The sequence below is a fragment of the Protopterus annectens genome, chromosome 5.part0 (genome assembly GCF_019279795.1).
Source record: "Protopterus annectens isolate FY-2018-M chromosome 5.part0, PAN1.0, whole genome shotgun sequence".
Classification (NCBI taxonomy): Eukaryota; Metazoa; Chordata; order Ceratodontiformes; family Protopteridae; genus Protopterus; species Protopterus annectens.
In genome coordinates this window covers 1,306,169,929-1,306,188,798 of record NC_056735.1, presented here as the reverse complement: position 1 = coordinate 1,306,188,798, position 18,870 = coordinate 1,306,169,929, and the positions used below count along the sequence as shown (strand labels likewise).

Sequence of the window (18,870 nt, the reverse complement as noted above, 5' to 3'; positions counted from 1 at the left end):
TTGGACAGTGTTATCCTTCAGCATGGGGGCTTTGAAACTTTTCACCTCGGTCTTAAGTAACGTGAAGTTTGCTTTTGAAAAGTTTTTCATGGTGGCTTTCTTGTCCGGGGTGGGGGCGGAATATGTATATCCAAAGTGATTTGTTTATGGCCAGATCTAACCAGCGAGGAGTTGACCTCTGGTGTGGTACACCGGTCGCACATGTTGGTGATGACCAGGTCCAATATGTTGTCACCTCTGGTGGGAGTGTTGACCAGTTGAACCAGGGCATTTGAGTTTATAAATTCTAGGAAAAGTTGGGCAAGGGAGTTAGTACTTGAGTAGTTCTCACAGTTAATGTTTGGGTAATTGAAATCACCCAATATTAGGGTGTTTGGTAGGACCTTTATGTTTCACAGTGTTTCCAGAAATGCGGAATGGAGGTCCTGGGACATGGTGGGGGTCCTGGGACATGGTGGGTGATCTGTAGCAAGCTACAATATACTTAATTGTATATGTTTTTTTCACTGAACATGTACATAATCTTAATTAATAGGAAAGATAAAGATAAGTTAAAGAAAATCATAGAAGAGAAATACAAAGCAATTTGGGAAAGGTATGTAAAAATAAGTAAAAAAAATAACTGCATGGAAATGAAATTATACCAAGAAAAATATTGTCATGGAAAATTGGCATAGGGAAGATACAGCAAAACAGAAGAATATAGTATGAAAATATAATTAAAAAATAATTATTTTAATTATGTTTATCCATGGAAACAAGTGGTTTAAATATTAAAGCAGCAAAACAAGAATGAATAGATTTAAACAGCATGTAGAATGTATGGGCTTTTTGTGGAGATTGTCAACAGGTAGATTGCCAATTAAGGCAAATATGTCATATAAAAGATAGAGTTTGTACACAATGTGGTGAATTGGAGCCAACTGAACATGTCTTCATAAAGTGTAAAAAGACTTCTGAACTGTGGAACAAAATATATGATAAAGGGCATTTAAAAGAACTGAAGAATATTGAAAATATTAATATGGACATGAATGAATATGGACGTTATAAAAATGTAAATAAAAAAACATAAACTGGATGACAAAATATTTTGTATAATATGGATAATGTGGAATGGGAGAATTAATGAACTCAAATATAATGGAAAATGGTTATTATCAGAGATTCTAAAAAAGTAAAATTTTGGTTGTAGAGAAAGGAGTCGGGGATTAAAATATGAATGTAACTGTAAAAGTATGTTAAGAATATTGTAAATAACATAAATATTGTAAATAAAGTAAATATATGACAAAAAGTTGTATATAGGATGTATTTGTAAATATTATAAAGAACTCCTACTAGCTGAGGTGGTGGTGCTGCGGTAGCATTGTCGCCTCACAGTAAAACGTTGTCCTGTTCGATTCTCAGTGAAAGCGTCTTCTGTGTGGAGACATGCGTGACTGGGCGTACCTTTGTTGAAGGTTGTGCGTCAGGCCTGGCTAGTCGGTACGTAAAAATCTACTGCCAATCATTAGCGGACCGGAGTTCTGCTATGGCGACCCCTAACCAGGAAAAGCCGAAAGATACAACAATAAAGAACCCCTACTCTTTGCAGCAGCTAGAGGTCAGCGAAGGGACCCTACACCAGCAAGGAAGAGGCCCAAGGAAAGCATCATGCAGGAAGCGTGAAAAGTTATGATGAATCTGCAGTTGGAAAATAAGAATTTATTGAAAAATGTTTTCAGTATGAAGCTCCTCAGTGTAAACAAAGTTTCCTGTGTGCTGGATGTTACAAATGAGAAGGGTTTAGTTGTCTCAATGGAGAAGGAAGTAAGCAAGTCTGCTGAAGTGGTGCAGATAACAATACTGAAATCAGGAGGGCTTGCAGGTAATGTTTTGTTAAAAATAATAGAGCATGATGAATCATCTGACAATTCTGCTTTTTCATGGGATGAGATGGCAGGTAATTTTTTTGGAACTGATGAGGATGGTAAGATGATGTAGCAGAAAATACAGCAGAAAAAAACTTATGCAGCAATTACAGAAAGTAAAAGAGGAAAGCAGCAACAAACTGAGAAGGCATCTGGTTTTATAGCAGCATATAATGCAGAAACGAAACATATGCATTAGTGACAGCAAACAAAAATGGAGAGCAGCAGCACACTGTAAGGAAATCTGTTTTTAAAATGAAGAAAAGACCAACTGTGAGAATAAGGACAAAATATGACACCGTTCTACATGAACTACAGAACGAACCGCCACCCCACCTAAGTACCATGTTCGATCATAGCTTCACCTCAGGCTTTGTGCCCATTGAATGGTGCACCACTACAGTTATCCCACTCCACAAAGGGGGGGGCCATAACAGACCCCGGAAACTACCGCCCCATTAGCCTGACGAGCCTCGTCTGCAAGGCCATAGAACGTATCATCATGGAACTCATAAATAAAAAAAAATTGGAGATCTCCAAACCCTGGACCCCACACAGTTTGGGTTTGTAAAAGGCAGATCATGTCTCCTAAGCCTGACAGACTTCTTTGAAGTAGTCACCAAAGCCATAGATGAGGGTAAGGTGGTTCACACAGCCTATCTAGATCTCGCCAAGACGTTCAACACCATCCACCACTCTGGAATTATAGATAAACTCACGAAACTAGGTATAAATCCCTATGTCACAAGATGGGTTGCCAACTGGCTTACTGAAAGAACCCACACTGTGAAAGTAGCAGACTCCAAATCAGACCAGACCAGTGACAAGTGGAGTACCACAGGGTTCAGTCCTGGGTCCTATCCTGTTTGCTATCTACTTCTCTGAAGTACAGGCTAACACAGAAGGTCTTTGGCTAACTAAATTCGCAGATGACTGCAAACTAGGAGCCATAATTGAAACTCCTAATGATGTGGACATCCTACAAAAGGGCCTCACTGAGACAGATGCCTGGTGTCAAAGACATGGTCTCAAGCTCAATGCCAAAAAATGCATTGTCATCCCCTTTGGTAAAAATTCATTACCAATGAACTACCACATAGGCGGTAGTCTACTTAACACCGAAAGTGTGATAAGAGACCTTGGGACACAGGTGGACAGTAGTCTCTCCTTTGATAATCACATTGCCAAAGTGGTCAGGAAATCCTTCTATGTGGCACATCTCATCACAAAAGGTTTCTCATCCAGAAAAAAAGAGGTCATTGCTCCCCTCTGCTCATCACTCATTAGACCCATTATAGAGTACAACGCCCCTTTTGGTATGTACCTCACAAGACATCAACAACTGGAAATGCCGCAAAAATACCTCACAAAGAGGATTACTGGCCTCAAACAGATGCCTTACGCAGACCTTCTCAAAAAACTCCAGCTTTACTCCGTCGCATATTGCCTACTCAGAGGCGATCTCTGCCTAACATACAAAGCTATGTCAAACCCAGAGCTGTTGGACATGCTCCACTTAAAAAAATCCCAATCCCTCCGAGCTACATGCTCTAGGGACCTAAACCTTGTCACCACAATAAACAGAACATGCTGGAGGGATAGATTCCTGTCCCAGAGACTTCCCATACTCTGGAACAGACTACCTATCTATGTCAAACAGAGCTCCTCATTTGCACTCTTCAAGAAAAATCTTGATGATTGGATGGGTAATAGGAAATTCACCCCAGGGATCACTTCTGTGGTTCTGCTTGACAGGGGCACAGGAAAATAATTTTCTTGGGTGGTGAAAGCCAGGGTACATTTTTGGCTAGGCTTGTATAGGCCCTAGGGCCAATAGCCTAGTACCTATCTATGAACCTATGAATAGACAGATGTTATGTGTGGGACAATTTGATAATTGTTCCCGGTTTTAAAGATCAAGACATTCAGTCTTTTACACATATGGCGGCAGAGGCATTTTGTGACTTAACATTTGAAACTAAGTGAGAAATTAATAGTGAGAATGTTTAAATATAAGGACAAAAAATTTAGGAGGTGATGAGAATAAGAAAAATAGAAAAACAATATGTAAGTAAACAAATTAAAAAGTATCATGAAAAAATACTAACATGGGAGATAAAAATTGATGATATAGATAAAGGATGTGTTATAATTATGTGATGAAACAATATTATTATGTAAAGAAGAAGTGATTAAAGGCATTAAAGTAAGGAAAAAGTGGTATACCAAGATAGTGAAGAGTGTCAGAATTTCCTATGGAGACTGATAATAAATAAGTTATCAGTAAAGGGGAATGTACCATATAAACAGAAAGTTGAAAGAGTGTTTATTTTGTGGGGAGAAAGAGACAAGAAAGCATGCTTTTCTTTTGAAATGTAAAAAAAAGTGGTGAAACCCTGGAAAAAGTTATGTGAAGATATTGTTTTGAAAACTTCTTCAGCCCTCCTAGCCTTTACCAACACCATAAACCATAATCACAACAATAATTATATACCCTCAGCCCTCATCTTGGATCTCTCCAAGGCATTTGATATGGTTGATCACCAACTTTTAATCCACATCCTACAAACATTGTGTCTAGATACTAGAGCCCTTCAATGGTTTCAATCCTACCTGAATGGTCGACAGCAGGCTGTCCTCTGGCAGAACAAACTCTCTAACCTTCTACCTAACACCCTTGGAGTACCACAAGGCTCTATATTAGGGCCCTTGCTGTTCTCCATCTTCATTAACGACCTTTACACTGTCATCCCAAAAGTCAGCTGTATCCAATATGCTGATGACTCTACTCTGATTTGCTCAGCCACATCTCCAGTAGAGTTATGGTCCGCTACCCAGACCACCTTTAATACGATAGAAAACTGGCTTTTTGAACATCGTCTGATCCTAAATCCCAAAAAAACTAAAATGCTGTTATTTTCACCAACACATAGGTCTACCACTTTCACCTTTACCATAAAATCAAATGATGGCACAATAATCTCCCCTGACCCCTCTACAAAACTATTAGGTGTCATAATAGACAATAATCTAAAATTTGACCTACATGTTAACCAAACTATCAAAACCATCAATAAAAAACTAGGGTCACTTTACAGAATAAAAGCCTTCCTAACCCCTCCAGCTAAAATTGCCATAGCTCGCTCTCACCTTCTTTCAACCCTTCTGTATGCACCCCCTCTACTCTCAAATTTAAACAAGACTGTCCTTAACAAACTCACAATTTACTACAACCACATAGCCAGGTTTGCCACTGGGCTGCCTTTTAGGACATATCATTGCATCAATCTAAATCAGCTTGGGTGGCTTGAACTACCCAGCCTAATCCAGTATAACCAACTGATTATGGCCTATAAAATCCTCTATAATCCGGACAATACTCCTGCACTTAAAAATATTATCACCCCCTATAACAATCCTAGACCGCTTCAATCCTCTAACAAACTACTAATTCAGACTAGCAAAATTAATAACACAGCCGGTGATTCTCTCTTTGCAAACTCTGTAAGTAGATCCTGGAACTCTCTTCCAGCTGATATTACCTTACTTTCCACCTTAAGTCAATTTAAAACTAGACTCAAACAACATTTGTCACTTAACTGGCTATGTCATTGTATCAAGCCTGGCTAACTCTCTTTAGAATGTGTAAAAATCTGCTAACCAGTTTACTGTGTAATTTAATTTAATCCTGACTTGTGCTCAGGACTAACTTTAACCTGTGGAACTTGTTTAACTTGCTTACTTATGTAATCTCTGTAAATAGTCTGTTTGTAATATGTAATGCTGGTATTATGTAATGCTGTATCTGCTTACCCTTGGAGCTTTTCTCCCCGGGCCTCCGCTGAAAATCGACATGCATCCAGTCGGACTATCCCGGTCAACAAATGTAAAATAAAAATAAAATAAAAAAATACTAATGATAAACAATATCAAACAATATAGATATGAATATGATTGTGTATATACAGTATAAGAATATGTGAAAAGGGCAGATAAAAATGTATTTTATGTAATATGGGTTATTTCAGATGAAAGACTGAATGAAATTATGTTTAATGGGAAATGGATTTTGGCAGACATATTGTGAAAAATCAGATTACAATTGTGAAAGAAGGAGTCGGGGTCAATAACAGAAGAATAATAATGAGGATGCTATAAGAAAAATGATAAATATTTAAAAAAATGTGTATATATGTGTCTACATATATAAATATTTAAATATATTTTTCGATGTTAAATAAAAGACCCCTACTCTTTTTGATAGCCGCCATGGTACTTTTTACATTCACCTCAACTACCACCAACTCAAGCAGATGGAAGCTGTTTTAATGTTTTGTCCAAAAGACAAAACACTCAGGATTGCAGCCCTCCCCCCCAATGCTGCACCATTGAGTCAGCAGTCCAGTCCCCTGTAGTAGAAATAGTAACCAGAACCTTCTGGTCTTCCAGCAACAGAGGCAAGGGTGTGACCTGTTGTGACACTGACACTCTGTGGCACAGTCCTGTCCCCACACTATGTTCTTGGATTCATTATTTCCATACTAACACTAGGGTGCAGCACTGGAGGGGGGCAGAGGGGCAGTGGGTTCTTCACTCCTGAAGTGCCATTCTTTAGATGAGTCATTAAATTAAGGTTCCACGTGCAAATATTAGAGGTAGCCTAGGTAGATGCTAAACATCCCACATTAATTACTGAAAAGAATAGGGGTAATTTTAGTGAGACAATAAATGCATTTACAATAGTTAAATTCTTGCATTCATTATAATTACAGAGTTTCAACTGCTAATCATAATTCCATGAAATACAACTTACATAAAAACATCACACTTAGTAACACTCTCCTGTTACTAACCCTGCCATACAGAACTAATCAATTTATCTTACAACATGACACTATCTTATATCTCTCTTTCCTTAATATAGTTTAATAACAAAAATTGTAACCAAGGAATTCTATTCCATTTTTTACAAAAAGTATTAGTGCCATCAGAATATTGGTCAAGCAGTCTGGTTTCATGCACACTAATCATCTTTAAAATCATATGTGATAGATGATGAAACTGGTAAAATCATGTGAACAGGTAAATCAAGCATGGAAATAGGTACCTAACTCCAAAAATAGGTACTGCATGCAAAACTGAAATTCAAGCCTGAAAATAGGTTATTAATTAGGTTAAGAATTACTTTACTTACTCTATAGGATCATAGAATCATAGGAGATTATTAGGCTATTGACCTGGTGGTTATTTTAAGCCTAGCCATTTCAACCAAATGTAATACCGTGGAAGTACTAGTGAATACCCAAGATTGCATTTAGTGATTTATGCCCATGTCCAGGAGGGTTGTGGGCACTATCCCCAGTAAGAATTTACGGTGGCCCATCCACACTCATTGCTTCTGCTCCTAGGTCTGCTTCTTTGGGTATGTAGACCTCACCATGCATGAAGTGGGATAATGGAGTGAAATATCCTAAGATTCAAAGGAACACACTTGTGTACCCTGTAATAACTTTGCAAAGCCATCATCCCTGTAGGAGGTGATGCACAATTTGGGAATGGCTGACCGTCGCATATCTCAGAGGGAATGCACCACATTTGTACCCATATTGCATGACATCCACATAGAAGCTGTAGACTGTAAGCCTAGAGGGCACAAATACCACATAGGGTCCCCATAAGTACATCCTTTTTGCTGGCAAACAGGAATATGTTTCTAGATATGCGTCTGTGCCACTGTTTTCAGGCACAACACAGGGCCTTATGTGAAGCATGGATACTCATAGGTTGTTACTAGGCTAATGACCATGAGGGCCCTTACAAGCCTAGCCACTCAGCCCAAATCATTTGGGTCATGGGTATCATGGGTGTCTATACAGTATGGGGCATGTTAGTAGGGATGTAACTAAGGATCTGTAGGGACGCTGTTAGTTAGGATAATACTTTTCTCATTGATGGCCGCTGTCCATAAGGGACATGGGGGCCAGAACAGGGGTACATTTATGATTTCCCATCCAATTGTCAAGGTTTCATTTGAACAGAGAAAGGGCTGAACTCCATTTTACTTGGTTGAGGAGTGTTATACTACAGGAATCCTTTGGGACATACATCTGTCTTTCCAGCATGTTCTTTTTATGTCACAAGTGAAATTCAGAGTCCTAGATCTAGTGTTTCTAGTGCTGTTTGTTTTGTGCATCTGCAACCGATCCATCAGGGGTGCGCCTGAGGAAGCCATGTAATCTAGGCAAAGATACCCTTTCGGCAGCCTGCAGGAGACTAAATACAGAAAGAAAGCATTTTGGCAATCAGTGTAGGACAGGGTATTCATGCCCTGAATTCTTCTGGTGATAAACCTTTGTGAGTGTTCAAACTGTTGCAAGAGTCTATCAGATACATGCCAAATGGGGCATTTTATTCAATGATAGGTCTGATAAGGCCAACTAGAGTAGTACTATAACTTACTTGGAATAGATGTCATACCCATACCTATAATTTGGGCAACATGTTTGTCAAAAGCCTGATTTTATTTTACCTATGTTCCCAAATACCTTACTACTGGGTCAACTTTTAGGGATGTTTTACTGATTGAGTAATTAACTTGGGATAAGAGTTTCCTGAATTCGGATTCACTGTTTCTTCTCTCTTGTATTGATTACTAACAGGCTGTACTACAACTATGGTGATATCTGTACAATTTGAGTCAGGATGATGAGCTAATGCCAGCATGATGACAACATACAGAGTGAGTGACTGTCAAGATGACACACAGACACTGTCTGTCTGCTTGTTTGCTCCTGGGTGTTCTTCCACCTATTTTTCAATGTAAAGAAACAGCCTCATCCATATCAGAGCTACAAGCTCTATAGTACAAGAACTCAGCATCCCTTTCAGGGGTCTCCCCCTGTGAAGAGAGTGCCAACACAGCTCCCAAAGTGGCTGCAGAAGCACAGGAGCATAATGCATTCAGTGTGGTTATACCCACAATGCTGCAGCCTAGCATGAGTTCCTGGAAATGGGATATGTCCCAGCCAACCCCTGATGTGTGGGTGGTACTATGCTCAAAAAAAATGTGCAGGGTTATTATATTTGCATAATATGCTGCCACTCGTGTTGAGCTATAGATGATTTCTCTGGGGATGTCAGATATCAGTGCCAATTCTTTATGAGGTCACGGACTACAGGGATGATGTCAATCTAGGTCTCATGAGGACTGTGGTGAGACATGGCATCCATATCCACATCCTCCATGTAAAGGAGTACAAGTAAGACCATCACTGCCTTAACTGACTGTGCTGTCCATGATCAAGAGTGGCTGTTTTCCACAGATGATGGCTTTGCAAAGTCATTACAGGGTACACAAGTGTGTTCCTTTCAATCTTAGGATATTTCACTCCATTATCCCACTTCATGCATGGTGAGGTCTACAACCTCCAGGGGCAGGACACATTTCCAGTGGACTCCAAACAGTTCCCATTCTCTAAGTAGCACAACATCATTGTCATATGAGGCCAGTAGCCCTACCAATATAAGCCAACACTGTGGCCTCAGATCACTATTGCGCAATGGTGCCACCATGCAGTCATGGCCCTGTAGTGCTATCATCTCCCTGTCATCAAAGGTCATTGATTGTGACCCAGAGAACTCTTTACCAAAAGACCCATCTGCACCTCTGGTGAAATGCACCCCACCCAGGTTGTGATTTCAATGATATGTCTCTGTGGTCCTTGTCACCTGGGTAAATGACAGACTGTGACCCACTGCAATTTTCTTTTTTTTTTTTTTTAATTTCTCCAAATGTTTAGGGTTTCTAATAGCTTGACAGGAATGGACCCTATTCATTCTGGATGGAGAATGTGAAGATGTCTGATGCACAGCTTTTTAATGAACCTGCATGCACCATGGTTGCTCTGTGTGACACCTAGATGTCACTGTGTGCTTGTCATGTGATTACAGAGCTAGACTAGATGTTGCTGCTTCACCTATGTGGATGTTTACTATGCCTGTTGCTGTGGCGGTGAGTGTCAAGCAAAAACTGCTGTCTGTTTCTTGTGTGCTGGCTATGCCAAGGATAGCTGTAGGTGGGTCCAGGCATTCTCTGGACAAACAGATGGTCTACATGCTCCCTGGTAACCATGTTATACAGCATACAGTTGGCTATGAACATCTTACAAGTGGTAGCAAAGACATAATGCAAAGCACCTACCAAGATGTATTCAGGCAGTGGAATCATGTTTTCAGCAGGCTAAATACATCCCAGTGGTATCTGTGGTGTGCAAGTGGATGTTGTTATACTGTGATTTTGAGATGCTAAGTGAGTTCCTTATGGAGTTAATCAAACAAAGTTCCAGTGTGTACCCTGCATCACTTGAAACATATTCAGAATGTAGATTCATAGGTGTTTACTAGGCTAATGATCACTAGGGCTTTTTTAAGTATAGCCATGCATCCCAAATCTTTGACATGTTCTGGTACTCTTGATAAGTGTAAGCAGGGACTTGGTGATGAAATATTTATAAGCAGGAACCTGGAAAATGAACCATTTACAAGCTGCCTGTGTCCATTAGCGACATAACTACCAAATTAGTGATGCATTTCCTGTTGTCCATTCAACTGTCCAAGTTACACTTGAATTGGGTTATGGAGGAACTCTGCTTTGCATGGATGCAGAGCCTGTTCCAGAAATGGGTAATCTCTGGGATACATAACCGTCTCTCCTGCAGGTCCTATTTATACCACAGGCAAAGTTTAAGTCTTTAAAATGGTTAATTCTGGTGCTGTTTGTTTTGCTGATAAGCAGGAGATCCACCAGGGTGGGGTCCGACAATGTCTTCTATGCCAGGCACAGATCTTCTCAACAGCCTGTAGGAGACATAATACAGGGATAGGGCCTTGAGGTAGTCTGTTGTTACTCCCTGTATTCTTTTACTAAAGCACCTCTATGGACATTCCAACTGTTGAATATGCCTGGTTAGGTACATACCAAAGAGGGCATTATACTGAATGATTGGTCTGATGAATGTTGAATACACTGGAAGAATGACTCCTTGGATCTGGGTGCCACACCTTTGTTTATAAGTTACACAGCACAGAATGATTTTCTCACTGCTGTAAACATATGATGGTCAAAGGTCAGATTACTGTCTGTGTGTGTCCCAGGTCCCTGACTATTGGGTCAGGGCTTGGGGTGTGTTGTCAATATGATAGTTACTAGGAATGGATGGACTTCCTGAAGGACACAATTATTCAGTTCCTTGTATTTAGTTTTAGTCCATGGCTCTGACACCAGTTATTGTTTATGCCATCCCTTCCTGGAGAACATGTGTGTTGATGGGGAATTTTATGACTGCTCCTAATTTGCAATCATCTGCAAATTGAGTCAGCCAGAGGTCACTGATATTGGCATTAATGACAAAGAAGTAATGCCAAATAAAGGAATGCTCCCAGGACTGATATCTTTAGCAAGGTGGACTAACCTCCTTGGTCATGTCTGTAAGCCAGATGGATATCCACCAGGTGACATAAGGGTTTATAGCTAACCTCTTGAGTTTGTCAATAATGCGTGAGTGTAATACTGTGTCTAATGCCCTGGCCAGGTCAAGGTAGGCACTGTGAAACATTCTGCCCTCATCCGTTGCTTAAGGGGGGAGTGAGCAGGCATGACCTGCATTTGATGAAACCAGATTGGGTTGGATTAAGCGTCTGGAGGTGTCATGTATCATCATTATTGATAATTTTCTTGCTGATTCTTTCCAAGGTTTTGCATATGAAACTAATGAGACTTATGGATCTGCAGTTGCCAGGGTCTGTAGATTGCCTGAATGTGTGCAGAGGGATTACTTTTGCTGTTCTCCATTTATGAGACACAAAGCCTGTTTGGATGCTACAGTTAAATAGCAATTCCACACAGCCTGATAGGTCATGTTTCATGCTATTTAGAAGACATCCTGGGATATTGTCTGAGCCCATTGATGCAGTGTTCTTTGGCACTAGAGAGTAAGCATTAATTACTTGTTCCCTAGTGATAACAGAGAGAGTGATATTTGATGGTATTTCCTGGGAGGGTGGTTGAGGGGATCATAGGGGTAAAGTTGGAGCTGAATTTGTCAACCAGTAGGTTTGCTATATTCTTCTGGCTCAGTACAGGTGGCTCCATTAACAATGAGCTCTGCACATAGTCTTGTCCTAGATAATGTAAGGATTTGTAGGCTTGTTGTAGCCTTTTCCTTGTAGATGCCTTGACGAGCAACTGGACTGCTTAGGAAGGTCAAAGACGGACACTCAATGCAGAATCAGAAACAGTCAGGAATCAATGCACTCTGCTTCTTCTCTCTTCAGGAGCAAAATATAGCCACAAATTGCAAGCTGGCACCCATGATGCAGTTATTAGGCTTTCCAGTGATCAGCAGTCTCCAAGAAATAGTGTCCCTGTGCTCCTTCTGTCACCAGGAGCAAAACAGAAGCACTAATCCTAAGATAAATACACAGGCAGAATGTGGGCTTGCCAATAATCGGTGGTCTTGGAGTAGATGTTGCACATTTTAAAGGTAAGATGGAAAAAATGGGTTAATATTCTAAGGGTTGCAGTGTGCACTAAGCAGTTAGATATGAGAGGGGGTAACTTAAGCTTTAGCTATCTAAGTGGAGAGCCAGTAATTTTAAAAGAGCAAGACAGATTGAATGGGGGTGGGCACTTTGTATTCTGACTCTATGAAATACAGTGTGATGGCCAATAAATTTAATTAGCTGAAGGGGAGTGATTTCACAAAATGATAATTTTGTGCTTACTCATAATAGGCAATAAAAAAGGAGAAGGAAAGAAGTATGTTGTCAAATTAACATAATGGGCAGGCAACTACGAAGACAGGTTGAGTTTAAAAATAACAGCACTGGGGAAGGACAGTGGGGTAAAATGTAATTTCTGTGTGACTCACAAGAGACATAGCTGTGGTCTCTTTCCTAGTTTAAATATGCAATTAAAAGCAGAATACAAGTAAAATACAATGTAAAGAAAATAAATCAGAATATACACAATAGAAGAAGGCAATGAAGCAATACAAAATGCAAGAACGCAAAAACAAATTAAGTTTTCCCTCACAGCAAGGTGTGGCAGAGTCTGAGTGATGTTTTCCATATAAAAACAACAAAAGTAGAGTTAAAAAATGGGTCAGTCTCCTTGTAAAATGTTAGCGCTTTTGTCAAGTTTATTTAACTCAACTTCCTCAGACATAAAAAAGTCAATATACAAGCACCATTAAATACTTGCACAATAAATCACATGATTCTAAAAAGTCACATGACCTGATACATTTTTGAAAACCGTATATACTCACAAAATATTACAAAAAGTTAAAAAAAAATTTCAAAATCGAATAATTGATTTCAATAATTAGCTTACTAATTGTACCATCACCTTTCTAAACTTTTCAACTTCAATATACATGCTAAAGAGCATACATCATTCAATCCTGGTTTGATGTATGCTTGTGTTCTAATCTACCATACCAACTCATGCTCCTCCAATTTTAAGCTTAAGGGACCACCTCTAACATCATACTGAACCTGATCAATAACCCTGAAAACAAATGAATGTCCTGGTTGATCCCTTACATGTTTAGCTAAGGCATTTTCCATTTTTCCTTTTCTAATACTATAAAAATGTTCATATACCCTGTCTCTCCATTTACGATCAGTCTTGCCTATACAAAAACTAGTACAGGACTGACATAAAGCTAGTTATACTATTTTACTAGAATTACAATTAAACTTACCCTTACTAAGAAATTTCTTCTCTTGTATCCTGTATGTATTTCCTGTGTGCATATATTTACAGTAGGCACAGGATTCACATTTATACATACCTAACATTCTGGGTAAGGGAGAATCTTTTCCATATGGGGGTGACAAATATATACACACTGTCTTTGGCTACATATATCTGCTTTCCACAGTGCCTGCGCTTACCAACTACATGGCCATGTGGAACTTCTCAGTGAAGTAGTTTGCAATACAGATGACCTATATCCCATGTGCGGGACTCATGGGGACTGCCAAGGTGTTGTTGAAACACACTGGTTAGCAACCCCTGTGAGCTGCACATTACCTGATATTTAATGGATTGGTGATCCCCCCTACTGACATACACTTGTCTATGCATACAAGGTTGGTTATTATTGCTATGTGTGCTTCGGAGAGGTGGGTGATATCACAGTAACCATGATTGGTAGTAGGTCTTGCCCTTACAGTGACATGCTCATCAAGATGGTGAAATATCGGACCTTGAAATGGATGGAGTATTCTGCTGACAGATTTCTGTGATATACCTACTCTTTATCCAGTTCATCCGATGAAGGTCCCAAGGTCCCAGTAGCATGCATGATTAGAACTATACATACCAGTATAGAATGCTCATTCATTCCTCCCAATCCTGCTTGTGGGTGATAGGTGTAAACCATTTCAGTATGATAATTATGCTTGCGCACGCATACACATACACACACACACACACACACACACACACACACACACACACACACACACACACACACACACACACACACTCACAAATCTTCTTTCAGTTGCTGGTCAAGCTGGAGATAAACAAGTCACTGCCAGTAGAAAGTTTGTTCATAACTCCTGTTGTGAGGCAGTGGTACTCAGAGTCACTAAATGCTGGTTCTTGAAAGCTCCTAATGGTCCAAGCATCTTTCTTTTGAAACTTTGAAATGTTCTGTGTGCTGTTTGTTTTGTAGAGCTGTGCAAACTACTGTCTGCCTAATGTGTCTTGCAACTATGACAATCACCTACTTTCAGAGGCATCCATTTACATCTCATTATGCACTCATTAGACAACCCCCTTCATTTACATGCCATTATATGGTCATTTGCATAACAATTTCTTATAATTTTTCTGACTGCTCCACAGCACTAGTTGCTACTATGAATTGCAATTTGCAATGACATAGTCTCTTCCTTCTTAACTGTTTTGTTGTGCACTTTGCTTCACTAAGAATTCTGTACTCATATTTGAAAACATACCATTTTAAACGATGTAACATCATTCCTAGGTTAATTAAAGCAGAAGACAATGCTGGAGTTTAGGAGAGCAGGTAAACCAGTTAAAATAATGTCTAGAATGCCGACAAGTTTTATTAAAGAGCAAGCTGTCGTAGATTAGTCTAGTGATAAGTACAATGAAACTGAAACTTAGATGGTCACATTACCCCTTCCTAAAATCACAGCACTAAGTAAACAGATTTAAACACATTATTTTAGGCTTATTAATACATGCATTAAATAGACTTGAAAATTCTTAACATAAAGGAACAGTTATCTCTTTAAAAAAATGTACAGCTCAGCAGATTTGGAGTAGAAAAATACTAAAAATGCAACCTTACCGACTTAGACTTTGATAAGCTGCCCAGGGTTTGTATGGTCTTAGAGATGAGTGTCAATGTTCTTGATGTCTGTGGATCCTGGTACAAATAATGATAATGACAGACAGTTTTCAGTGCAAGGATGGCTTGCAAAATCACTGTAAAGTCAGGTAATTGAATGTTGAGTAGCATATCAGTAATTGCATTAGTAGAATCATCAGTATTTTTCCTATGTGGTCATTACTAAATCTCAACTGCAGCAGCGATCCCCGAGTTAGAAATAAACCATGTTTAAAGTTACAGTGGTGGACAATGCAAAAGGAATAAGCTGTGATACAATGCAAAAGGAATAAGCTGTGATACAATTCAAAAGGAATAAGCTGTGATACTGATGTCATGTTTATCAACTGTAACATGGACAAAAAAGGGACTATCCCTAACAATAAGTGAAAAATATTAGACACACACTGAGCACCTCCTGAAGGATTAGAGATTCTTGAAATTATTTTTTACACCCATATCCCTATCTCTACACAATAAAGAATCAAAGAAGCCCTTTGCATAGTGTTTCTCATTGGTGGTGGCTGTCCCACTAAATGGACTTTTGAGCTATATAAGTGGTCTGGTGCTTTCATCTTATGTATGTAATTGTATTTATGTTCAGACTAACACCAATTTGACTGCTTACATGGACAGAGTTTGGATTTTTATTTACTGTTTGGTGCTGAAGGAGGAGGGAAATATCCATTTGTTTTGCTGCAGGGAAACATCTAAGGATGGACTCTCCAATTAATTTAGATTCTTTTGTGGTTATTCTTATGGATCTTACTGGACTCTGTTGTTGTGTATGCATATATTGTTTCTGTGCTTAATTTTATACATGATTTTTGTGTTTATGTTTATACTTGAGCATGGAGGAATGGAATTTCATTCAGCTGTGCATTTTCTTTGTTGCATTGTCTGAATGACGATAAAGTTTCACTTGACTTGACTTGGACGATAAAGATGATTTCTCTTGTTTTCCATGCCACTGACTTTTCAAAACCAGAACCAGTTGATGGCAATCTATGGCAGCAACAGAGTTCATGCAAATACCAAAAGTAATTTTCTGCTTTGAACAAGGATGCTAAAATTTTATGTTCTCCAATAATGCATTTGAATCTTTTGAAGGGATATATTCAATAGGGGATGACCCCTAGAGACTGCTTGAGATTTGGAACTAGTGGTTGGAATGGATGACCCTACCTTTAGGCCCCAGTGGAATTCAATACAAATGTAGTGTGTGCTATGTGTGTTACCTTTATTGACCAACGCTTGACTAATTTGAGAGAAACTGTTTTGACCGACTTGAAACTTGTAGTGTAGTTTAAAGGTCACAGTCTTTTTGAACAACTGCATTCTGACTATGTTACAAAAATGGGGATAGTAGATAAGGGACTGGATACATGAAAATTAAGAAAGATAAATAAATGTGACTTGAACAATTACTAATCTTATGGAGAGTTTTCCAGGAAAAAGTTAAAACATTTTGTCTGCTTTGCTAGGACAAAAAACAAGGTGGGGCCTGGTAGACAAGGAAGGGGAAAATGTAAGAGAGTACCTGCTAACCAACCAAAATCAATTGTCATATCACTGAGGTATCACCTGAGTCCTGGGATTCCTCTAATACTGACATTGACTGATCTGATGTTATGAGGTAGTGCTGTCTGTGTCACGGAGAGTAGGGCAGTACATGTGTACATATGCCAGCACAACTAGTTGGAGTTTTGTAAAGAATTTTGTTATTTGACTATCACACTGATTTGTACAGATGTCTGGGTTAAAAATACATTTGTAAAGTTACCTGCGTTAAAGACGGTTCAATAGTAGGTCCTGTTGGACAAAAAGAAAGTAGGCATGTATATTAGGTTGTATTGTTGTAACTGATCAAATGTGTATGTTTATCAGAGAACTCTGGAAGGGTGAAAAGTTTTAAATTATGTTATAGCTTTCAGATGCTGCCACAGATTTTAGCAAATCTGTGTGTGTGTATTGTAACAGAGTCAGATGACTAGAGGTGATGTCATCCTTTAACCAGCATCTGGTTTCTTTGGAACTCATGCAGCAGCACTTTAGATACTGACAGGAAGATCTCTGTCAGAATATATATCTCACACATCCACACAAATAGACACAGACATCATTTGGCTTTTGCTGTGGAAATACACTCAGCACACATCAGCTTGCCTTGCTTTAATAAGTAGTAGGGGAACAATAATTCTTTAGCCAGTCAGGGGCATTTAATGAGAATAGTTTAGTATAGCTTTCAGATGCTGCCACAGATTTTAGCAAACCTGTGTGTGTGTATTGTAACAGAGTCAGACGACTAGAGGTGATGTCATCCTCTACTCAGCATCTGGTTTCTTTGGAACTCACGCAGCAGCACTTTAGATACTGACAGGAAGATCTCTGTCAGGATATGTATCTCACACATCCACACAAACAGACACAGACATCATCTGGCTTTTGCTGTGGAAATACACTCAGCACACATCAGATTGTCTTGCTTTAGTAAGTAGTAGGGGAACAATAATTCTTTAGCCAGTCAGGGGCATTTAGAGAGAATAGTTTAGTATTGTTTTCTGCATCTATGGGAAACTATCCAACTGTATTATTTTTTATATCTCTGTGGTTGAAACTATGTTGTTTATTGTATTCAGTATTCTGTTTTCTGTTTTTTTTATTTACCATTAAATATTTTAATACCTTTCATTGTGGCTGGTCCTTTAGAGAATGCTTTTAACATCTTGAGAGTACTTGTGGAAGCACTGAGATAGCTGGGTGATAGCAGTTCTTACTCCGTAATTATTTGGGTAGCAATGGCAAACATGTGGAAGCAATGAGACAGCTGGGTGATAACAGCTCTTACTGAGTAATGATTTGGGTAGCAACAATGAATGTGTGGAAGCACTAAGACAGCTGGGTGATAACAGCTCTTATTCATTACTGGACATGAGCACCACAGGGGGAATTTAAGGGAAAGACAGACAGCTTTACATGGTACAAAGAGTTACTCCTGGACCTATAATGCTTAAACTTATATTTGATGAATCCAGCTGTCAATTTTTCTGTTTGCTTCCCAAGGTACATAAGGAAAACACACCTACACCAGGAAGACCTATAGTGGCAGGAAGGGGCTCCTTAATGGAACCTGTTTCAGAGTTACTTGAATTTTTATCTTAAACTTTTACTGAGCCGGGTAAAATCCAAGGTTAAAGACACCAAAGAATTTGTATCCCTGTTGAATTAAAAATGAGAATTCCACTTTATTGTGTACTTATGATGTAGTTAGTTTGTGTAACAGCATTCTCCATGTACAGGGTTATCAGGACAGAGGCATAGTGGCTAGAATCTAGCAATTTACACATGGAGTAATTTAATCTCTTTTTGTTGCCTTTATTGAGATTGGTGCATGAAATGAATGTTTACTTTGGAAAAAAAAAATCCAACCTGCAATAACAAGGGACAACTACTGGGGCCATATACTCCTATCTCTTTATGGGATGTTACAAAGCCAAATTTATTTACAATTCTGAAAATAATTCTTT

The 18,870-nt window shown here is 39.0% G+C and overlaps 1 protein-coding gene across 2 annotated transcripts in view; it reads right to left on the bottom strand.

Moving 5' to 3' along the window:
* RASA3 (RAS p21 protein activator 3) overlaps nucleotides 1–18,870 on the bottom strand; it is a 1,807,402-nt gene that overhangs the window by 132,075 nt on the left and 1,656,457 nt on the right. For both annotated transcript variants that reach the window (XM_044071113.1, XM_044071114.1), the window contains one exon: nucleotides 15,305–15,382. In XM_044071113.1, the coding sequence (XP_043927048.1) occupies nucleotides 15,305–15,382 (78 nt within the window). The remainder of the gene's footprint in view (nucleotides 1–15,304; nucleotides 15,383–18,870) is intronic.